General features: G+C 42.0%; 1 protein-coding gene across 2 annotated transcripts in view; it reads left to right on the forward strand.

Moving 5' to 3' along the window:
* Nucleotides 1–25,232, forward strand: part of VPS41 (VPS41 subunit of HOPS complex) — an 809,562-nt gene that overhangs the window by 500,048 nt on the left and 284,282 nt on the right. For both annotated transcript variants that reach the window (XM_053714423.1, XM_053714424.1), the window contains exon 10: nt 5,421–5,487. In XM_053714423.1, the coding sequence (XP_053570398.1) occupies nt 5,421–5,487 (67 nt within the window). The remainder of the gene's footprint in view (nt 1–5,420; nt 5,488–25,232) is intronic.

Here is a 25,232-nt window from a genome sequence, read left to right on the forward strand (position 1 = left end):
ATATACATTTTTAAACACTATACAGGATCACAGTGTGGCTCCTTTATACCTCGATAGGATCATGGGTTAATATCTCCTTCAGGGAGATTATTTGAACAGTTTTGGGATTTATATCTGCTTAATGTGTTAGGCTCATAGGCTGTGTGTTTTTGGCTTGAAACAAACAGGTTTCACTTTTTTTTTTTAAAGTGTTGCACAGCTCATAATAGCTTGGCGACCTTTTTCATAGCAGGGGAAGTCCTGTCTTACGCACCACGTGACCGAATGCGGTCTCTTTTATTTCCTAAGATCCTGCTGCAGACATCACTCCTGAGGAGAGTGTTTTCACTGTTAGCTGTCTGGGTCTAGGAGGTGGTGAGTGCCCCAGCCATTGGGAGTATTAAGGTGCCGTTTTTTTGTTGTTGTTTTTTTTAAATAAGGGTTTCTTTTTTATTGTCCTTCTGTTAGTATATACAAAGCTATGGAGGACTCTGATACTACATTAGAAGGTTCCGCTCCTTCTGTACTAATTAATAATTCCTGTTTATATTGTGAGGAGGCTGTGGTTTGCCTGCCTGCTCAATTTTGCTCCATTTGCCTAAACACTTTTCTAAAGTCTAAGAAGGGAGACAAGTCTGCTAATACTCATAGTGCTAGTAGCCTTTTCTGAGCTGTCTACTTCTCAGGAATCTGGGTCCCAAGAAATTACTACCCACTCTACATTACCACTCCACATGCAGTTCCCCGCGGCTCAACTTTTTTTTTTGCTTTTTTTCCAGCAGACTTTACCGCACAGTTACAATTGACGTCTGCTGCCCTGAGTGCCTTACCTCACTCTAACAAACGCAAGAGAATGGTTAAACATAGTTCTCCTGACCTAGAGTCATCTAAATATTTGTCGGATTTAGCTTCTATACCCCAGCTATCCGAGGATGAGCTAATCTCTGTAGCTTCAGAGGGTGAACTTTTTGAGTTAGAGACTTCAGTCACTAAACCTTCTTCAGCAGAGGAACCCTCCTTTAGATTTAAAATTGAGCATCTGTGTTTTTTATTAAAGGAGGTTCTGTCTACTCTAGAGGTTCCAGAGGCTACACTCCCTGAGGAGCCTAAGATCCCTAAATTAGACAGGATTTACGAAGATAGAAAGGTTCCTCTGACTTCTCCTGTGCCAGTTAAGATGGCGAACATTATTAGTAACGAATGGGAAAGAGTAGGAACCTCTTTTTCCCATTAGTCTACTTTTAAAAAATGATTTGTGGGGCTCCATCCCGAAGGTGGATGGCGCTATCTCCACGCTATCTAAGCATACTACTATCCCTCTAGAGGATAGTTCTTTTTTTGAGAGCCAATGGATAAAAAAATGGAAACTTTTCTGAGGAAGATGTTTCAACATACAGGGTTTTTATTTCAACTGGCGGCAGCTCTAGCCGCGGTTGCATGAGCAGCTACCTACTGGTGCGACACTCTGTCGGAGCTCATTAAGGTGGAGACTCCCCTCAAGGATATTCAGGAATAAAATAAGGCTGCTGGCTTTGCGGTTCTAGCCCGCCGGGCTCTCTGGTTGAAGTCTTGGTCTGTGGATATGACTTCTAAATCCAGACTCCTTTCTCTTCCCTTCAAGGGGAAGATTTTATTCGGTCCAGGGCTGGACTCTACAGTTACCGGAGGGAAAGGTGCCTTCCTACCACAAGATAAGAAGAATAGGCCTAAGGGACAGCAGTCCTCTTCCAAGTCCGAGCAGCCCAAGAGTACTTGGAAGTCGGCTCACTCCTGGAATAAGTCCAAACAGACTAAGAAGCACGCTGAGAACAAATCGGCATGAAAGGTTGGCCCCAGATCCAGGATCGGATCGAGTAGGGGGCAGACTGTCTCTTTTTTCAGACGCTTGGTTCCAGGATGTACAGGATTTAAGTCTTATCCGCCATTGGGCAGATTCCTACTCTCCAATCTTTTGACAAGTTTAGAAAAGAGGGCTGCCTTCTTCAGTTGTGTACTGGATCTCTCCTCTCTAGAAGTAATTGTCCCGGTACCTACAGCAGAAAGAGGTTTCGGGTTTTATTCAAACTTTTTTGTGGTTCCAAAGAAGGAGGGAACTTTCCGTCCAATTCCAAATGCTTAAAGGGACACTGAACCCAAATTTTTTCTATCGTGATTCAGATAGAGCATGCAATTTAAACAACTTTATAATTTACTCCTATTATCAAATTATTTTCATTCTCTTGGTATCTTTATTTGAAATGCAAGAATGTAAGTTTAGATGCCGGCCCATTTTTTGGTGAACACACTGTGTTGTTCTTGCTGATTGGTGGGTAAATTCACCTACCAATAAACAAGTGCTTTCCGTGGTTCTGAACCAAAAAAATAGCTTAGATGCCTTCTTTTTCAAATAAAGAAAGCAAGAGAACGTAGAAAAAATCGATAATAGGAGTAAATTAGAAAGTTGTTTAAAATTGCATGCTCTATCTGAATCACTAAAGAAAAAAATTGGGTTCAGTGTCCCTTTAAGCACTTGGAATTGGACGGAAAGTTCCCTCCTTCTTTGGAACCACAAAAAAAAGTTTGAATAAAACCCGAAACCTCTTTCTGCTGTAGGTACCGGGACAATTACTTCTAGAGAGGAGAGATCCAGTACACAACTGAAGAAGGCAGCCCTCTTTTCTAAACTTGTCGAAAGACTGGAGAGTAGGAATTTGGCCAATGGCGGATAAGACTTAAATTCTATCCTGTATCCTTGAGATACAACCTCCAGGACCCAAGGATCCTGTACATCCTGGAACCAAGCGTCTGAAAAAAGAGACAGTCTGCCCCCTACTCGATCCGATCCTGCCCCCTACTCGGGTTCAGTGTCCCTTTAAACAAGTTTCTGAGTGTTCCTTCTTTTAAGATAGAAACAATACAGTCAATCCTGCCACTGGTTCAGGAAGGACAGTTTATGACCATAATGGACCTGAAGGATGTATACCTTAACATCCCAATTCACAGGGAACATTTCCAGTTCCTGAAGTTTGCTTTCCTGGATAAGCACTTTCAGTTCATTGCTCTTCTGTTTGGCCTAGCTACTACTTCAAGTATATTTACAAAGGTACTGGGGGCTCTTCTAGCCGTTGCCAGAACACAAGGTATTGCAGTAGCGCCTTGCCCGGATGATAGCTTGGTACAGGCACCATCTTTTTGTTTAGCGGAAGAACATTCGGAGTCTCTTCTCAGTCTTCTTCGATCACATAGATGGAAGATAAACTTGGAAAAGAGTTCTCTTACTCCAAGTACAAAGGTGAATTTCCTGGGTACTATAATAGACTCCATATCAATGAGAATTTTCCTCACAGATCAGAGATGTTGCAAGCTAACTTCTGCATGTCTTGCCCTCCAGGCCTCCTCGAGACCCTCAGTGGCTTAGGGTATGGAGGTAATTCCGGGTGTGGACAACTGGGAAGCGGACTTCCTCAGCAGGCAATCCTTTCACCTAGGGGAATGGTCTCTTCACCCCGACGTGTTTGAAGAGATATGCAACGAGTGGCGGGCGCTAGAGATAGATCTTATGGCATCCTGCCTCAATACCAGGCTACCCAGGTATGGGTTGATTTGAGGGTTCCTCAGGCGGAATCGATAGATGCCCTATCAGTACCATGGATGTTCAGTCTCATATATCTTTTTCCTCCATTGCCGCTTCTCACTCGTGTGGTGGCTCGTATCAAGCAGGAGCGAGCATCTGTGATTCTGATTGATCCTTCGTGGCCGTGAAGGACATGGTTTGCGGATCTGGTGGGGATGTCCTCATCTCCTCAGTGGAGGTTACCTTGTTGCAGAGATCTGCTGATACAGGGTCCCTTCATTCATCAAAATCTAGATTATCTGAGGCTGACTGCGTGGAGATTGAACACTTAGTCTTAGCCAAAAGAGGCTTCTCTGAGAGTATCGACACTCTGGTTCAAGCTCCTAAGCCAGTTACTCGTATCTACCATAAAGTGTGGAGGACTTACTTGTACTGGTGTAAAGAGCGTGGCTTTTCCTGGCATAAGGTTGCCAGAATTTTAGCTTTCCTCCAGGATAGACTGGAGAAGGGCCTATCTGCTAGTTCCCTGAAGAGACAGATATCGGCCCTGTCGGTGTTACTGCACAAATGTTTGGCTGAGCTTCTGGATGTGCAGTCCTTTGTTAAGGCTCTGGCTAGGATCAGACCCGTGTTTAGATCTGGGGCTCTGCCTTGGAGCCTCAATCTTGTTCTTAGTGTTTTGCAGCAGGCTGCCTTTGAGCCTATGCATACTGTTGACATTAAATTGTTATCTTGGAAGGTTCTTTTTTTGTTGGCTATTGCCTCTGCGCGCAGAGTTTCTGAGATTTCTGCTTTGCAATGTGATCCCCCTTATCTGTTTTTTATGCTGATAAGGTGGTTTTACTCACAAAACTAGGGTTCTTACCTAAGGTGGTGTTGAATCGTAGCATTAATCAAGAAATTGTTGTTCCTTCCTTGTGTCCTAATCCTTTTTTAAGTGAAGGAACATTTGCTTCACAATCTAGATGTGGTTCGTGCCTTGAAGTTCTATCTTCAGGTTACTAAGGAATTCAGACAATCTTCCTCTTTGTTTGTCATCTATGCAGGGAAGCGTAAGCAGCAGAAGGCTACTACAACTTCTCTATCTTTCTGGTTGAGGAGTGTCATCAGCTTAGCTTATAAAACAGCGGGACGACAGCCTCCTGAGAGTTTTTCGACTCATTCCAGTAGAGCAGTGGCTTCCTCTTGGGCTTTTAAGAACAAAGCCTCAATGGATCAGATTTGTAAGGCGGCTACCTGGTCCTCCTTACACACTTTTTCTAAATTTTACAAGCTTGATGTGTTTGCTTCGGCTGAAGCAGCTTTCAAGGAGAAAAGTTTTGCAGGCTGTGGTGCACTCACAATAGAGTCCGCCTCTTTGTTCTGTTCCCTCCTATTATTCATTCAGTGTCCTCTGGAGCTTGGGTACAGTTTTCCCAACAGTAAGGAATGAAGTTGTGGACTCTCCCTGCCGTATGGAAGGATAACATAATTTATGCTTACCAGATAAATTCCTTTCCTTCCTGGCAGGGAGAGTCCGTGACCCCACCCATAATTTATTGTTTTTGATGGGGGCTCCCTTTTTATATTATTTTTTCTGGCACCTTTTATACCCTGATATTTCTCCTACTTTTTCTTGTTCCCTCGGCAGAATTGCTGGGGATAGGGGAAGAGGGAGGGATATTTGAGCCTTTGGCAGGGGTGTATTTGCCTCCTCCTGGTGGCCAGGTGTTATATTTCCCAACAGTAAGGAATGAGGTTGTGGACTCTCCCTGCCAGGAAGGAAAGGAATTTATCTAGTAAACATAAATTATGTTTTTTTATACTATTTACTTGAATATTTTTGAGGACACCTACATATTGTTACGCTAGATACTAATAAGACTGGTAATTTTCCATTGTTCTGCAGATCTGTTCCGTAAAAGAAAGGCATGCCAGTGAATTGAGGGATTTGCCCAGCCGTTATGTTGAAATTGGTGAGTATAGAATAAGAAGGATTATATATTATTAGATTGTAAACTGATTAAAACATGCCTTAGAACCCAGGAATGCCAGTAAATGTGTAATGTGTTGTCTGACAGGCATCTCATCAGTGTTTTTTTATTTTGTAATTATTTCTTCCAATGCTTCAAGTTGAATATTATATGTCTTTGAACTAAGGAGATATTTTGCAGACGTTTGTTCTTTTATCAATAGTATCCATTCCCATCAGCACAAGTGTAATTTTGGAGAAGAGAATGTTAAGGCGTATAGAAAAATAATTTCTGGGAACAGTATGTTATATATACACACACACACACATATATATATATATATATATATATATATATATATATCTACAGTATACATACAGTATGTTATATACACACATATACAGCACTGTAAAATATTAGTGGGCAGATATTGACTCTTTAGTCAGTAAAACTGTTGACCTATAGCTTTAAAGTCTCTTTACACACAAGAAAGGGATATTTGTTTGTATTAATTAAAGTGACAGTCTACTTGAAATGTTTTGTTTAAAAAGATATATAATCCCTTTATTACCTATTCCCCAGTTTTGCATAACCAACTTTTTTTTTTTAAATTCTGTTTTATTGAGGACAAGAGATATTGCAAAAATACAGTTATGTCCTTACATCCAGGACAACATTAACATGAATAAATAGGCAGGTATACAACTGAGTAAAACGTGTTGCAATGTACAAAAATGTCGTATATCATATATCAATCTCTCAGGTCCTTTTTCTGGTTTTTACAGTTATTCTATGACAGTTTTCCTTTAGGATAATAACTTTCCCTTCCCCAGTCCCACCCCCCTTAAACCTTAATTAACCACCAACATTTGCGCCTAGCATTTATGCGCAGCCATTTCCAGCATTCTATAAGGTTGCTGTTTCAATTTATACTGTGCGGTCCGGATAAAGAGGGAGAGGAAGAGAGAGAAAAAAAAAAAAAAAAAAAAAAAAAAAAAATTCCACTCACACATCAAAGGGTCTACAAGGGTCAGGGGTAGGGGGTAAGCAGGAGGGGGTAGGGGCCATAGAGCAGTTTCATCATCCTAGATAGCGGTATTCTCTCTCCCCCCCCCCGCCCCCTCGTGTTTGTTGTAGGAATGTCCATTCTCCCCTTAAAGAGGCCGTCAACATGTATTCAGTATGCGCAAATGGGAGCAATAATTGTTTTTGTGAATCCAATGGTAGAGTATCAATGTACTTCCGCCATTTAGTAATGAAGTGTCTAAGCCTTCTGTCAGTGTCCATTTTGGTGTCTAATTGTTCAGTGAGTAATTGCTTATGCAAGTTGTGTTTAAATGCAATAAAGGTGGGAGCAGCGTTTTCGGTCCAAACTCTCAGTATGACCTTTCTGGCAATCAAGATCATAGTGGTGAGTAGTGGGGTGTGTCTAGTATCTTGTTCTTCCCAACTCAGGAAGCAGACTTGCTCTATCCCTATCTTGACCTTGATTTTAATTACCCTTGTGATCCATAAGGCTATTTTACCCCAGAACTGGTGAACTCGTGGGCAGGTGTAGAAGTAATGAAGAAAGTTCGGGTCACCAATCCTACACTTACTACACTCATTCCTCACCCCATGTTTCCATTTAGCTAGCCTGCGTGGTATAATGTAATCTTTATGCAGCATTCTGATCTGGGACTCTCTCAATGTCATGGACAGCGTTGCTTTTTTAGCGTTTTCTACACTGCGCTGGATTAGCTCTGGAAGATCCTCCCTTTCCAAGTGGCCTCTCCATCTATTCTCTAGCAGGGCCAGATGTTTAGATTCAATATGGCTCAGCAGTGTTTTGTAAATCCCCGAGATAGAGAAACTTCCAAGCTTAAAAGTAGACATTGACACAGTAAATATGTGCGGTTCCCAGAATTGTGGGTCCTCTCTAATAAGCTGGTTCACGTAATGCCTCATCTGAAGATAGGCGTAGAAGTGGGCCCGCGGTAGCCCAAATTGAGTTTGCAATTCCTCAAAGGACTTAACGCATTTTCTAGAGATGTCAAGAGCATCTCCCACTGAGCATAAGCCTTTGGTTTCCCAGTTGGTAAACGGGGAAGTATCAATCCCAGGAGGGAAGCAGGTATTGTTTCGCAGAGGGATTAGCCTGGGGGACGCGTGACGCCGGCCCAGGTATTTTAGGGTTTGCCACCATGCCCGCAGTACGTCCTTATAGAGGAAACTATCCTTGACCCCCGTCGGGAGGTTATTAGACGGGGTGTAAGGCAGAAGTGAGGGTTCAAACCCCTTTAGTGCATTCCTCTCGAGTTCGGGTGTGTAGAAGTGTTCCGTCTTTAATTGCCAATCCAGCATTAGACGGTTGAGTGCTGCCCAGTTGTATAGCTTCAGGTCGGGGAGACCCAGACCACCCGAGGAGGGCCGTGCATATAATTTCTTGAGAGCTATTCTAGATCTGCCCCCCTTCCATAAGAACTTAGATAGGGCTTTTGAGTAGATCGCCAGGTCTTTTCGGGTAATCAGAAAAGGCAGCATCAAGAGAGAATATAGTATCCGTGGTAGGATGACCATTTTCACCAAGTTGATTCGCCCTGTGAGAGAGATCGGTAAGTTTCTCCATCCTTCTAAGGTTTGAGCTATGTCATAACACACCCGCGTGATGTTATTACGGTATAAGGTTTGCCTATTGGTGGACAATTTAATGCCCAGATAGGTCAAGGTGTCCCCAGCCTCTTGAAATGGATAGGAGCGTGACTGTGCCTTATGTCTCCAAAGCCATAAGATTTCTGATTTTGTTTTGTTTATCCTATAGCCGGAAAAGGACCCAAAGGCCTCAATGGTTGCCAGGATTTTTGGGATATGCTTTGCAGGATGTTCCACAAATAAGAGCATGTCATCCGCATATAATGCCAGATGCATCCTCTCCTCTCCCATCCTCATACCCGGATAGACTTTACGCAACTTAACAGCCAGTGGCTCAAGGGCTAGGTTGAAAAGAAGGGGGGATAGAGGGCACCCTTGACGGGTGCCTCTTTGTAGTGTGATACGCGGCGAGAATAACCCGTTAGCCATGATAGCAATCCATGGGGCCTTGTAGATATTGCTGATATATTGGGGAAATGATCCCGAGAAGCCAAAGCGCTGGAGTACGTCCTGCAAGTGGCTCCACTCAACCCTGTCGAAGGCCTTCTCTGCATCCAAAGATAGCAGGAAGGCCTCTGGTTGATCTGCCGTCTCGGGGAATTCCAGTCCCCCCTCATAGTGAGCAATGGCATGTAGTACCCTTCTCACATTAGTCACTGATGTTCTGTGGCTCATAAATCCCGTTTGGTCCGGGTGGATAATGTCGGTCAGGACTTCTTTTAGTCTATCAGCCAAGATCTTCATCAAGATCTTGTAGTCCGAGTTGAGTAGGGAGATGGGACGATAAGATTCGGGGAGACCTGGATCCTTCCCCGGCTTCGGAATCAATGACACATGTGCCATTGTAAATGTTTGAGAGGGAGGTATCAACTCCTTGTAATATAAGTTGTATAATTTTGTTAGGGTCGGTGTGATCTGGGTCTTCAATAGTTTGAAGAACTCAGCCGGGAGGCCGTCAGGACCTGCCGCTTTCCCATTGGACATAGAGGAGATGGATTTTAGGATCTCTTCAGGGGCTATGGGTGAGTTGAGAACCGCCAATTGTTCCTCCCTGAGCTGCGGAAGATCAAGCTCCTTCCAGAAGGATGCTATGATCTCCTGAGGCGGTTTCTTTTGACTGGCATATAGGTCGGCGTAATAATCCGCTAAAGCCGTCACTATAGACTCTGGTGTTTTATGAGTCTTATTGCGGTAAGTAATTGCCGCTATAGGCTTACAAGCAGTCTTCTTATTTACCAAGGAGGCTAATAGTCTACCTGATCTGTCCCCCTCTCTGTAATACTTAGCCTGGGTTCTAAGTAGCCGTGAGACAGCCTGGTGGCCCAGAAACACATCTAACTCTCCCTTCCTTTCAAGGTATTTATCCCTTAGGGCTTGGCATGGACTTCCACAGTATGCTTGGTAGGCTTCCGTTAAAGCCTCCTGCAGGTTTTGCAGTCTAGCCTGAGTTTTTCTCCGTAGGGCGGATACATAGGAGATGATATCCCCCGTGAGAACCGCTTTTGCCGCGTTCCAAAACAATTCTGGATTGTCTTGGTGCGCCAGATTGTCTGTGTAATAGTCATTCCATGCATGCGTTAAATGCTTGGAGAATGCGTCAGAAGTGTAAAGGAAGCTTGGGAACCTAAGCGTCTGCTTATTGGCAACTATGGTTCCAACTGAGAGCACTAGTTCAACCGGTGCATGGTCCGAGACCACAACATTGTGAATCCTAGTTCCAGTAACCCTAGGGATTAAGCTAGAGGACGTCATAAAGAGGTCTATGCGCGACAGTGTTGGAGTGGCCCTAGAGATACAAGTAAAATCTTTACTATCCGCGTTTCTTAGCCTCCAGATATCAACAAGTTGTAGGGATTCAGAGATTCTAGAAAATGTTTTCTGTTCGAAAGTGTTGTTGCACGTCGAGCGATACCTCTCGGTTGTGCGATCTGGATCCCGCATTCTGTCACAGGCTGGGTTTGGAGTCAAATTAAAGTCTCCTCCCAGGATAATCTCAGAACCCGAGAAGGGGACAAGTGCTTGTATGAGTCGCGTCCAGAAGGTTTTAGATTTACAGTTTGGCGCGTATATGTTACATATCACTAGTACCCTCTGATTTATCTTAACTTTGACTATCAGGAATCTGCCCTCCTTATCTTTGAGTGTGTGCAAAATTTCAACGTTCCCTCTTTTCCCAAATAGAATAGCAATGCCCCTACTAGAGTTAGTGAATGAAATGTGTTCTATTGCCCCCACCCAGTCTCTCTTTAGTTTCTCGTGTTCTGTCTCAGATAGATGGGTTTCTTGTAGTAGTGCTATGTCAGTTCCCAATCGTCTTAAGTGTGTCAGTATAGTGCTCCTCTTAGTGGGAGAATTAATCCCTCCCACATTCCATGTCATAAACCTTACCGCCATTCAAGCGATGTCATGTGAGTTAGGATCTCTCCGGTATCCTGCGGGAGGGGAGAAATGGGGAAAAGACAACAAAAAAAAAAAAAAAAAAAAAAAAAAAAAAAAAAAAAAAAGGAAAAAAATAATAATAATAATGCATGCATCCTAACTCTCTCTCCCTCCCCTCCCCCCGCACCCACAGTAATTTCACATACCTTCTGTGATATCCTAGATGAAAGCAGAATCATGACCTGCAGACCACAAAGGACATTTGACAAGTTATAAAGCACTCTGGAGAGGGGCTTGTGATTTACATTTATATTGTAATGAGCAGTTAAACTAATGAACCTTGGATACGCCACATCCAGGCATAGAATCATTGGGCCGTCCCTGAGTGAGTATATCAATATATTGGTTGCAGTATTTAAAAAGGTAAACATATACAAACTCATGCAGGAGATCATTAAAGTAGTCAGTGACATAATAACATAATATAAATTTCTAACCATTGAACCTACAACATTAGGTTTGACCAAAACAGTAACGGTATTACAATTCTGCTTGAACAAGTGGTGTCGTTGCATCAGATAATTTCTAACCATTGTACCTACAACGTTAGGTTTAACCAAAACAGTAGCGGTGTTGCATTTCTGCTTGAACAAGTGGTGTCGCTGCATCAGATCTCTAAAGGTTTCCATTATCATGGATAAAAGTGTGATAGTGACCTGCAAGCCAGAAGGAGCACTTGACAGGGTATAAATCGTTCTGGAATGGGGGTTATGTTTTACATATACCTTGTAATGAGCAGTTAAACTAATGAACCCTGGATACGCCACATCCGGGTATAGAATTAATGGGCCATTCCTAAGAGAAGATATAAGTAAATTGGCTGAAATTTTTAAAAAGAGGTAACATACGCAGAAAATCATTGAAGTAGTCAATAACATTGCAACATAACCTAAATTTCTAACAGTTGAACTTAGAACAGTAGGTTTAACTAAAACAACAGCATTGTTATATTCCCCCCTAAACAAGTGGTGTCGTTGCACCGTGTCTCTAAAGGTTTCCATTAACCCTTAAATTCAAAGAAAAGAGATAAGAAGATCCCTTAGTACACAATATGGACCCCCCCATCTCTCATCCCGGGTCTGAATGCGATGATCTGGGTGAGCCTGCCATTGAGCCCCTGTGTTCTCTACCCAGGAAGTCAGTAACCTCTTGTGGGGTATCAAAAAACTTAGGTCCTGAGGGGGTTAGTAACTTTAGTCTGGCTGGATATAAAAGGTACACTTTTCTGCCCTCTCCGTTTAGTCGAGAGCAAAGGGGGGAGAACTCCTTGCGTTTACGCATGAGTTCGGAGGAGTAATCTTGAAATATTAGCAATTTTGATCCCTCATACAAAACTGGGGAAACCTTTCTGTAAGCCCTCAGTATCTCTATTTTGAGCTGAAAGTGTAGAAATTTTACCATGACCTGCCTAGGTTGCGTGTTGCCTCTGTCTTGCTGTCTCTCGGGGCCTACTCTATGCGCCCTCTCTACGCTACCCCTGAACAGTGCAGGGGTTAGATTAAGTAGTGTAGGTAGTGTATCCTGAATGAAATGAATGAGGTCTCGGGGCTTAACATTTTCTGGGATCCCCAGGATGCGCAGGTTATTGCGACGGGATCTATTTTCTAAATCCTCTAATCTTTGGTGTAGGACTACATTTTGCTTCAGTAGAACATCTAATTGTGTATCATGTGTGACCGATGTGTCCTCGAGCCCTGACACCCTGTCCTCCATCTCGGTAAATCTGACGGAGAATTGTTTCATCTCCCCTGTCAAATGATCAAGACCTTTTTGTAAACTTTCAATTTTGGGGAGAAAGATGGAGGAGAGCTGCCGCACCACCACATGTGTGTCCAAAGAGATTGTCTGCTCATTTTGTGGGACAGAATTTGACTCCTGTGGATGGTCTGCAGCTCCCCTCGTCCTTCCAGAACTCTTGTTCTTCCCTGACATTCTACTGCCTGTCAGGAATTTATCCATAAAAGTTACCTAGGCACAGAAATAGTTTACCTATGCATACAGTATCAATATGTACCCAGCACACATAAAAAGGTTATTGCAGAATCAGTAACGTAACAAGTAAGCCTAGGATATAATATGTCTCAACAATAATTATCTTATGCTTTAAAAGACATTATATAGGTGCAAAGTAGACAGTAGGTCAGCCCAGATTTAGTTATGCTTTGATATTACAAGGTGAGCCTAGGCAATACATCTGTGTTCCAGCTGACAGCACCTAAATTTTGGTTTTGTATAGCTGTAAGAAAAACTATCAGTCACACACTGAAGCACTGGGTTTTGCCCCGCAGAAGCACTAGACTGTTATGCCAGATAATATATTCATCAATCAGCCGGGTTTATGGTGCAGGAAAGGGCCAGCTATGTTGGATCAGTCCCTTGAAAGAGTTAATTATTCTTAGCTTGCCCTTATGGAGAGAGTCACACAATGCAGTCTTTAACAGTTTTCCCCTTGAGCAAAGAGCCTTTACAGAGGGGGACCAGCAGAGCTGTGTCGCTGTTTGTGTCCGGGGAGGGAGGGTAGGCTGCCACTGGTCTAACACCCAACTATGTCTCTGGTAAACAAAAGCCTTTCCCTTTTGTCAGCCCTCAGTGTCTGTGCGGTCGATAGGTCGTTTACCTGAGCCGGAGTCGACACTCCACAGCGGCAGAGGCCTATCCGCACACCAGCAGGGCAGAACGTTCTCTTTTCGTTGTTCCTTGCAGGACCAGTCCCTCCGGAGGTGCGATGTCAGGTCCCGGTTAGGCTGGCCAGCAGTGCACACCCCGCCACCAGTGCAGCAAGATGCGTTGCCGCCTCAGCACTACTCTTCTTCCCGGCAGAGGTATGGTGGCAATATGGCGGCAATATGGCGCTCACCGCTTTCGCGCCTTTTTGCCTCAGTCTGTGTTCTCTTGGCTTTGCTCACTCTCTAGCCGCCCGCTCCTCCCGTGATACTGCAGACTCCGGGGATTCACCGAATGCTCCGCTTGGGTGCTGTTGCTGCCGGTTCTCTGATCTCGGTCAGTGAGACGTGTGGGGGAGTCTCCGCACCCGCTGTTCCGTGGCTGCAGGATTCCGAACTGCTCCTAGGCCCGAATCCGGTATGAGCCTCACTCCCTCTCTCTAAGCCAGGCTAGGTATGGGAAGCGTGTTGTCCGTATGTTTACACTGCTGGGCTAGTTCAGTCATTCAGGCAAAGATAATTTATCAGGGAGCCTGTTTGATGTGGTCGCACTTCCATGTGCAGGTCAGCTTGCCGGGGGGGCGAGATGGTTGTCGCCTGTGCTCAAACACGCCGGATACCAGCTGTATCAAGGCTATCATGCACTCGGGTCAATTCAGGAGCTTAGTTTTATATGTTGTTGGGGTATATAAGTATTAATTATGCGTTAATATGCCAACTAACTCAGGAGCTGTTAGCACTAGCTGCCTTCTCCTTGGCCCGCCCACCGGAAGTCATAACCAACTTTTTACCTCTGTGATTACCTTGTATCTAAGCTTCTGCAAACTGCCCCTTATCTTAGTGCCTTTGACAGACTTGCATTTTAGACAATCAGTGCTGGCTCATAAATAACTCAACAAGAATGAGCACAACATTATCTAAAAGGCACAAATGAACTAGTGCTGTCTAGCCCTTTGAGGGCTTAGAAATTAGCATGAGCGAGTCTGCAGCTCGGTAACCACTGCTTCTTAACTTACTACTCCAACTCTAAAGTGGTATTTCTCAATATCCCGGACTTCTCCAACCTGAGCAGCCCCTGTACAATGATAAATGCAGGTGCTGCCTGCTAGCCACAATGCTGGGTGGACAGGGGCAGAGATATCCTCATGTGTTCATCCGGCCCTTGTTAAATGGAGGACATAGTATCACACCATTATGAAATAATGCTGATTACACACTTAGAAGACCAACAGAGTTTAATTATGTTGATTATTTCATCTCAACAGTGAATCTAATTTTATTATTTGAGGAATAATCCCAACCTTGTCAAAAATGCTATACCTCTAGAAGGTTTAAATATTTGTTTCCATTTTTATGAACACTCTCTTTAATCCTGGGAAGATGTTCCTGGAAATTATCAACCTATATCTGCAATGGAAAATGTACAATTTTTAAAGATCTGGACATGCTTCAAGGATTCTGTGAACAAACAAAGTGAAGCTTTATTTTGGTTAAGGATACATACTTTCTGTTAAGGTATAATACATTCTTATGACATGAAACCTGAACTATAGTGGCTTCAAGCATATGCTATTAATATTCAAATTAAAGTGAATTGTATAGATTACAAGCAACCTCTAAAAATAGTGCTTATCTTGCAGTGGATAGCGCAGAGTGCAAGTGGTGAATTATGTGTTGCATTTGAAAATGTAGCTCTCTAAGGGACCTGAAGTAAAGTGTTAGGGCTAGAATATATATAGAACAAAACACATGTATCATATCTTAAACTATTTCACCCATAATTATTCACATTAAATGGAAAATAACGCTATTTGGTGGAAATAATGTTTTAAAATGTATTTAAATGGATATGATATTAGACAAGGTGTTGGACTGGGAAGGGCTCAGAGGTTCATATGTGTGTATGTATATATGTGCATGTCTGAGCATGTGTATGTATGTGTGAAATGTATCATATTTATAACTATTAAATGGAAAGTGTTTTGTGGGGGAAATCATGTTTTAAAATTGTTTTTTATGGGATATGATATTCAACAAGGTGTTTGACTGGGAAGTGCTCAGAGGTGTATATGTATTTATGTGTGTATGTATGTATGTGTGTATGCACGTATGTGTGTGTGTGTATGTATACAGTATGTATGTGTGAAGTGTTTTAACCCCTTAATGACCACAGCACTTTTCCATTTTCTGTCCGTTTGGGACCAAGGCTCGTTTTACATTTTTACAGTGTTTGTGTTTAGCTGTAATTTTCCTTGTACTCATTTACTGTACCTACACATATTATATACTGTTTTTCTCGCCATTAAATGGACTTTCTAAAGATACCATTATTTTCATCATATATTATAATTTACTATAAAATTATTTATAAAATATGAGAAGAAAATGGAAAAAAAAAACACTTTTTCTAACTTTGACCCCCAAAATCTGTTACACATCTACAACCACCAAAAAACACCCATGCTAAATAGTTTCTAAATTTTGTCCTGAGTTTAGAATTACTCAATGTTTACATGTTCTTTGCTTTTTTTGCAAGTTATAGGGCAATAAATACAAGTAGCACTTTGCTATTTCCAAACCACTTTTTTTCAAAATTAGCGCTAGTTACATTGGGACACTGATATCTTTCAGGAATCCCTGAATATCGTTTGACATGTATATATTTTTTTTTTAGAATACATCCCAAAGTATTGATCTAGGCCTAATTTGGTATATTTTATGCCACCATTTCACCGCCAAATGCGATCAAATAAAAAAAATTGTTCACTTTTTCACAAATTTTTTCACAAACTTTAGGTTTCTCACTGAAATTATTTACAAACAGCTTGTGCAATTTTGGCATAAATGGTTGTAAATGCTTCTCCGGGGTCCCCTTTGTTCAGAAATAGCAGACATATATATATACACGTGTATTATGCCCAGCAGTGATGGGGTTAATTAGGGAGCTTGTAGGGAGCGTGTAGGGTTAATTTTAGCTTTAATGTAGTGTAGTAGACACCCCCAAGTATTGATATAGGCCAATTTTGGTATATTTCATGCCACCATTTCACCGCCAAATGCGATCAAATAAAAAGAATTGTTAATTTTTTCACAATTTTAGGTTTCTCACTGAAATTATTTGCAAACAGCTTGTGCAATTATGGCACAAATGGTTGTAAATGCTTCTCTAGGATCCCAGGCCCATCTTTGACAATATAGCCACCGGAAGTGAGGATACATTCCCCATATACAAGATATTGATATAGTTTTGCTAAGATAGTAGCATGCTATACACCCAATTCTCTACATTCCTAAATTTGCCATCCTATATAAATACAACCATTTAATAAATTAGATTTTCTCTACTATTCCCCTAGGTGTCACCTCAATGTTTGGCGAAACCGGAAGTGATGTCACACCCCCATTTCCGGTTTCACGATCTTAGGCAATTTGGCACGGATGCACCCTTATAGTTGATACACTGTTTAAACTATTCAATATATTTGACCCATTTAATAAATTAGATCTCTCTACTATTCCCCTAAGTGTCACCTCGATGTTTGGCAAAACCGGAAGTGACGTCACGCCCCCTTTTCCGGTTTCACGATCTTAGGCAATTTGGCTCAGATGCACCATTATAGTTGATACACTGTTTAAACTATTCAATATATTTGACTAACACAATTGAACAATTAAGATACTATTCCCCTACATGAGTATCAGCATGCCTCTGCTATTGCCGAAACCGGAAGTGATACCTTTGAACTATGTACATGTTGTGACTTCACTTTTATAGTGTGTAGAACATCAATATTATCGCCAATATTATAAAATCTAGATGGAAATTAGATGATATTACCCATCCTACCAAGATATGTTTGGAATTTATCACTTTTATTACTTTTTAACAGTTTTATTAATTTTTTACCCACAATGCATCTTATCAGGAAGTAGGTGGCCCCAAAATGAGTGATTTTGGCGCCAAAACATACTATAGCTTACCATATAAAAGGCCACTTAATGCCACTATTTTTTACTGTCTTGAAAAAGGCCTAGCATAGGCCGAAACGCATCGACATTTGGTAAGCACATTTTTAACAGAACTTTGACTTTTTGTACATCTACACTATGTCTTGTTTATTTATTTTTTCTTAGGTTTATTACTGTTTTTACTGAGGATACAGTGCACCACAGGACCACATTGGAGGATTATTCAAATTTTTATAAATATACTCTCTATACCTTTTTGTGTACACATTATTTTTTCACCAAGACACTCACCTCTACTTTTGCAGTTATTTTCATTTTTGTTTTTGTTTTTATTTTTCATTTTTGCAACATAAGTTTTTTCACCTTATAGATTTTTCTCACCATTTGGATGTTTCATTTGGAAACAACATTACTTTGAGTATTTATTGACAATTTGACATTTATTCACTTATGTTGGATTTCTATCACATATATCCCTCTATATGGATCCATGATTGGTATACCAATTTCATTCTGACCATTTGTTGACTCACTACTTTACCGATTGTTGATTTTATTTTTACAATCCATTGTTTAATGTATATTATATAGGATTTTTAACTGTGTTATTTCCTCTCGTCTCTCAACATTGTATTTTTATATACCCCCATGTATTAAATTATACCTACTACATCTATATCACTTTAGGAGTCCTTTTTCCACATCAATCATATATTTGTTCTCCACTACCTCTGCCTTTATAGGCGCTGTATACACCCCACCATTCGCTTCTCTAGGATCCCCTTTGTTCAGAAATAGCAGACATATATGGCTTTTGCGTTGCTTTTTGGTAATTAGAAGGCTGCTAAATGCCGCTGTGCAACACACTTGTATTATGCCCAGCAGTGACGGGGTTAATTAGGTAGCTTGTAGGGAGCTTGAAGGGTTAATTTTAGCTTTGGTGTAGAGATAAGCCTCCCACCTGACACATCCCACCCCTTGATCCCTCCCAAACAACTCTCATCCCTCCCCCACCACACAATTGTCCCCGCCATCTTAAGTACTGGCAGAAAGTCTGCCAGTACTAAAATAAAAGGCTTTCTTTAATTTTTTTCAAATGAAAACACAATTTATGCTTACCTGATAAATTTATTTCTCTTGTGGTGTATCCAGTCCACGGATCATCCATTACTTGTGGGATATTCTCATTCCCAACAGGAAGTTGCAAGAGGACACCCACAGCAGAGCTGTTATATAGCTCCTCCCCTAACTGCCATATCCAGTCATTCGACCGAAAACACGCAGAGAAAGGAGAAATCATAGGGTGCAGTGGTGACTGTAGTTTAAATGAAAAAATTACCTGCCTTAAAATGACAGGGCGGGCCGTGGACTGGATACACCACAAGAGAAATAAATTTATCAGGTAAGCATAAATTGTGTTTTCTCTTGTAAGGTGTATCCAGTCCACGGATCATCCATTACTTGTGGTGATACCAATACCAAAGCTAAAGTACACGGATGAAGGGAGGGACAAGGCAGGTACTTTAACGGAAGGTACCACTGCCTGTAAAACCTTTCTCCCAAAAATAGCCTCCGAAGAAGCAAAAGTATCAAATTTGTAGAATTTTGAAAAAGTATGAAGCGAAGACCAAGTCGCCACCTTGCAAATCTGTTCAACAGAAGCCTAATTTTTAAAGGCCCATGTGGAAGCCACAGCTCTAGTAGAATGAACTGTAATCCTTTTAGGAGGCTGCTGGCCAGCAGTCTCATAGGCTAAGCAGATTATGCTTCTTAGCCAAAAAGAAAGAGAGGTTGCCGAAGCCTTTTGACCTCTCCTCTGTCCAGAGTAGACAACAAACAAAGCAGATGTTTGTCGAAAATCTTTAGTAGCTTGTAAGTAAAACTTTAAAGCACGAACCACGTCCAGATTGTGTAATAGACGTTCCTTCTTTGAAGAAGGATTAGGACACAAGGATGGAACAACAATCTCTTGATTGATATTCTTGTTAGATACCACCTTAGGTAAAAACCCAGGTTTGGTACGTAGGACTACCTTATCCGTATGGAAAATCAGATAAGGAGAATCACATTGTAAGGCAGATAACTCGGAGTCTCTGCGAGCCGAGGAAATAGCTACCAAAAAAAGAACTTTCCAAGATAAAAGTTTGATATCTATGGAATGAAGAGGTTCAAACGGAACTCCTTGAAGAACCTTAAGAAACAAATTTAAGCTTCATGGTGGAGCAACAGGTTTAAACACAGGCTTGATTCTAAATAAAGCCTGACAAAATGCCTGAACGTCTGGAACATCTGCCAGACGCTTGTGCAAAGAATAGACAGAGCAGAAATCTGTCCCTTTAAGGAACTAGCTGACAATCCTTTTTCCAAACCTTCTTGGAGAAAGGATAATATCCTGGGAATCCTGACTTTACTCCATGAGTAACCCTTGGATTCACACCAATAAAGATATTTACGCCATATTTTATGGTAAATTTTCCTGGTGACAGGCTTTCGTGCCTGTATTAAGGTATCAATGAGTGACTCGGAGAAGCCACGCTTTGATATCAAGCGTTCAATCTCCAGGCAGTCAGTCTCAGAGAAATTAGATTTGGATAGTTGAAAGGACCCTAAAATAGAAGGTCCTGTCTCAGAGGCAGAGTCCATGGTGGAAAGGATGACATGTCCACCAGATCTGCATACCAGGTCCTGCGTGGCCACGCAGGCGCTATCAAAGTCACTGATGCTCTCTCCTGCTTGACCTTGGCAATCAGTCGAGGGAGTAAACGGTGGAAACACATAAGCCAGGTTGAAGGACCAGGGCACTGCTAGAGCATCTATTAGCGTCGCCTTGGGATCCCTGGACCTGGATCCGTAACAAGGAAGCTTGGCGTTCTGGCGAGATGCCATGAGATCCAGTTCTGGTTTGCCCCAACGATGAATCAATTGTGCAAACACCTCCTGATGGAGTTCCCACTCTCCCGGATGAAAAGTCTGACGACTTAAAAAATCCGCCTCCCAGTTCTCTACACCTGGGATATGGATAGCTGATAGGTGGCAAGAGTGAGTCTCTGCCCAGCGAATTATCTTTGAGACTTCTAACATCGCTAGGGAACTTCTTGTTCCCCCTTGATGGTTGATGTAAGCCACAGTCGTGATGTTGTCCGACTGCAATCTGATGTACCTCAGAGTTGCTAACTGAGGCCAAGCCTGAAGAGCATTAAATATCGCTCTTCCAGAATATTTATTGGAAGGAGTGTCTCCTCCTGAGTCCACGATCCCTGAGCCTTCAGGGAGTTCCAGACTGCACCCCAACCTAGAAGGCTGGCATCTATTGTTACAATTGTCCAATCTGGCCTGCGAAAGGTCATACCTTTGGACAGATGGACCCGAGATAGCCACCAGAGAAGAGAATCCCTGGTCTCTTGATCCAGATTTAGTAGAGGGGACAAATCTGTGTAATCCCCGTTCCACTGACTGAGCATGCATAGTTGCAGCGGTCTGAGATGTAGGCATGCAAACGGCACTATGTCCATTGCCGCTACCATTAAGCCGATTACTTCCATGCACTGAGCCACCGAAGGGCGCGGAATGGAATGAAGAACACGGCAGGAATTTAGAAGCTTTGATAACCTGGACTCCGTCAGGTAAATTTTCATTTCTACAGAATCTATCAGATTCCCTAGGAAGGAAACTCTTGTGAGTGGGGATAGAGAACTCTTTTCCTCGTTCACTTTCCACCCATGCGATCTCAGAAATGCCAGTACTACGTCCGTATGAGACTTGGCAATTTGGAAGTTTGACGCCTGTATCAGGATGTCATCTAAATAAGGGGCCACTGCTATGCCCCGCGGCCTTAGGATTGCTAGAAGCGACCCTAGAACCTTCATAAAGATTCTTGGGGCTGTAGCTAATCCAAAGGGAAGAGCTACAAACTGGTAATGCCTGTCTAGAAAAGCAAACCTGAGAAACCGATGTACCTCAGAGTTGCTAACTGAGGCCAAGCCTGAAGAGCATTAAATATCGCTCTTCCAGAATATTTATTGGAAGGAGTGTCTCCTCCTGAGTCCACGATCCCTGAGCCTTCAGGGAGTTCCAGACTGCACCCCAACCTAGAAGGCTGGCATCTGTTGTTACAATTGTCCAATCTGGCCTGCGAAAGGTCATACCTTTGGACAGATGGACCCGAGATAGCCACCAGAGAAGAGAATCCCTGGTCTCTTGATCCAGATTTAGTAGAGGGGACAAATCTGTGTAATCCCCGTTCCACTGACTGAGCATGCATAGTTGCAGCGGTCTGAGATGTAGGCATGCAAACGGCACTATGTCCATTGCCGCTACCATTAAGCCGATTACTTCCATGCACTGAGCCACCGAAGGGCGCGGAATGGAATGAAGAACACGGCAGGAATTTAGAAGCTTTGATAACCTGGACTCCGTCAGGTAAATTTTCATTTCTACAGAATCTATCAGATTCCCTAGGAAGGAAACTCTTGTGAGTGGGGATAGAGAACTCTTTTCCTCGTTCACTTTCCACCCATGCGATCTCAGAAATGCCAGTACTACGTCCGTATGAGACTTGGCAATTTGGAAGTTTGACGCCTGTATCAGGATGTCATCTAAATAAGGGGCCACTGCTATGCCCCGCGGCCTTAGGATCGCTAGAAGCGACCCTAGAACCTTCATAAAGATTCTTGGGGCTGTAGCTAATCCAAAGGGAAGAGCTACAAACTGGTAATGCCTGTCTAGAAAAGCAAACCTGAGAAACCGATGATGATCTTTGTTATCGGAATGTGAAGATAAGCATCCTTTAAATCCACTGTAGTCATATATTGACCCTCCTGGATCATAGGTAGGATGGTACGAATAGTTTCCATCTTGAATGATGGAACTCTGAGGAATTTGTTTAAGATCTTTAGATCCAAAATTGGTCTGAAGGTTCCCTCTTTTTTGGGAACCACAAACAGATTTGAGTAAAAACCCTGTCCCTGTTCCTCCTTTGGAACTGGATGGATCACTCCCATAACTAGGAGGTCTCGTACACAGTGTAAGAATGCCTCTCTCTTTATCTGGTTTGCAGATAATTGTGAAAGGTGAAATCTCCCTTTTGGGGGGGAAGCTTTGAAGCCCAGAAGATATCCCTGGGATATAATTTCCAACGCCCAGGGATCCTGGACATCTCTTGCCCACGCCTGCCGTTATCGGATAGGGGGCCGTTCCTTCATGCTGCCTTAGAGGCAGCAGCAGGCTTTTTGGCCTGCTTACCTTTGTCCCAGGTCTGGTTTGGTCTCCAGACCGTCTTGGGCTGAGCAAAAGTTCCCTCTTGTTGGCATTAGAGGAAGTTGATGCCGCACTTGCCTTGAAGTTTCGAAAGGCACGAAAATTAGACTGTTTGGCCCTTGATTTGGACCTGTCCTGAGGAAGGGCATAGCCTTTTCCTCCAGTGATATCAGCAATAGTCTCCTTCAAACCAGGCCCGAATAGGGTCTGCCCCTTGAAGGGAATGTTAAGCAGCTTAGATTTTGAAGTCACGTCAGCTGACCATGATTTAAGCCATAGCGCCCTGCGCGTCTGTATAGCAAAACCAGAATTCTTAGCCGTTAGTTTAGTCAAATGAACAATGGCATCAGAAACAAAGGAATTGGCTAGCTTAAGTGCTCTAAGCTTGCCAAGTATGTCATCCAATGGAGTCGCTACCTGTAAAGCCTCTTCCAGAGACTCAAACCAGAACGCCGCATCAGTGACAGGAACAATGCATGCAAGGGGCTGTAGGATAAAACCTTATTGAATAAACATTTTCTTAAGGTAACCTTCTAATTTTTTATCCATTGTATCTAAAAAAGCACAACTGTCCTCGACAGGGATAGTAGTACGCTTTGCTAAAGTAGAAACTGCTCCCTCCACCTTAGGAACTGTCTGTCATAAGTCCCGTGTGGTGGTGTCTATTGGAAACATTTTTCTAAAAATAGGAGGGGAAGAGAACGTCACACCTGGTCTATCCCATTCCTTATTAATAATTTCTGTAAACCTTTTAGGTATTGGAAAAACATCAGTACACACCGGCACTGCATAGTATTTATCCAGTCTACACAATTTCTCTGGCACTGCAATTGTATCACAGTCATTCAGAGCAGCTAAAACCTCCCTGAGAAACACGCGGAGGTGTTCAAGCTTAAATTTAAATGTAGAAATATCAGAATCAGGTTGCATCATCTTTCCTGAGTCAGAAACATCACCCACAGACTGAAGCTCTCCTTCCTTAGCTTCTGCATAGTGTGAGGCAGTATCAGACATGGTTCTTAAAGCGTCAGTATGCTCTGCATTTCGTCTAACCCCAGAGCTATCTCGCTTACCTCTAAATTCAGGTAGTCTGGCTAATACCGCTCACAGTGTATTATCCATGACTGCCGCCATGTCTTGTAAAGTAATCGCTATGGGCGCCCTAGATGTACTTGGCGCCATTTGAGCGTGAGTCCCTTGAGCGGGAGTCAAAGGATCTGACACGTGGGGAGAGTTAGTCGGCATAACTTCCCCCTCGTCAGATTCCTCTGGTGATAAAAATTTTTAAAGACAGAATATGATCTTTATTGCTTAAAGTGAAATCAGTACATTTGGTACACATTCTAAGAGGGGGTTCCACCATGGCTTTTAAACATAATGAACAAGGAGTTTCCTCTATGTCAGACATGTTTGTACAGACTAGCAATGAGACTAGCAAGCTTGGAAAACAGTTTAAATCAAGTTAACAAGCAAATATAAAAAAACGGTACTGTGCCTTTAAGAGAAACAAATTTTGTCAAAATTTGAAAAACAGTGAAAAAAGGCAGTAAATCAAACGAAATTTTTACAGTGTATGTAATAATTTAACAGAGCATTGCACCCACTTGCAAATGGATGATTAACCCCTTAATTCAAAAACGGATAAAAAAACAACGTTTTTTAACCCCTTAGTGACCAGAGCACTTTTCCATTTTCTGTCCGTTTGGGACCAAGGCTATTTTTACATTTCTGCAGTGTTTGTGTTTAGCTGAAATTTTCCTCTTACTCATTTACAGTACCCACACATATTATATACCGTTTTTCTCGCCATTAAATGGACTTTCTAAAAATACCATTATTTTCATCATATCTTATCATTTACTATACAAAAAAATATAAAATATGAGGAAAAATGGAAAAAAACCACACTTTTTCTAACTTTGAACCCCAAAATCTGTTACATATCTACAACCACCAAAAAACACCCATGCTAAATTGTTTCTAAATTTTGTCCTGAGTTTAGGAATACCCAATGTTTACATCTTCTTTGCTTTTTTTGTAACTTATAGGGCCATAAATACAAGTAGCACTTTGCTATTTTCAAACCATTTTTTTTCAAAATTAACGCTAGTTACATTAGAACACTAATATCTTTCAGGAATCCCTGAATATCCATTGACATGTATATATTTTTTTTTAGAAGACATCCCAAAGTATTGATCTAGGCCCATTTTGGTATATTTCATGCCACCATTTCACCGCCAAATGCGATCAAATACAAAAAATTGTTCACTTTTTCACAAATTTTTTCACAAACTTTCAGTTTCTCACTGAAATTATTTACAAACTGTTTGTGCAATTATGGCATAAATGGTTGTAAATTCTTCTCTGGGATCTCCTTTGTTCAGAAATAGCAGACATATATGGCTTTGGCATTGCTTTTTGGTAATTAGAAGGCCGCTAAATGCCACTGCACACCACACGTGTATTATGCCCAGCAGTGAAGGGGTTACTTAGGGAGCATGTAAGGAGCTTTTTGGGGTAATTTTAGCTTTAGTGTAGTGTAGTAGACAACCCCAAGTATTGATCTAGGCCCATTTTGGTATATTTCATGCCACCATTTCACCGCCAAATGCGATCAAATTAAAAAAAAAGGAAAATTTTTCACAATTTTAGGTTTCTCACTGAAATCATTTACAAACAGCTTGTGCAATTATGGCACAAATGGTTGTAAATGCTTCTCTGGGATCCCCTTTGTTCAGAAATAGCAGACATATATGACTTTGGCGTTGCTTTTTGGTAATTAGAATG

This window comes from Bombina bombina, chromosome 5 (assembly GCF_027579735.1).
Source record: "Bombina bombina isolate aBomBom1 chromosome 5, aBomBom1.pri, whole genome shotgun sequence".
In the NCBI taxonomy this organism is placed as follows: domain Eukaryota; kingdom Metazoa; phylum Chordata; class Amphibia; order Anura; family Bombinatoridae; genus Bombina; species Bombina bombina.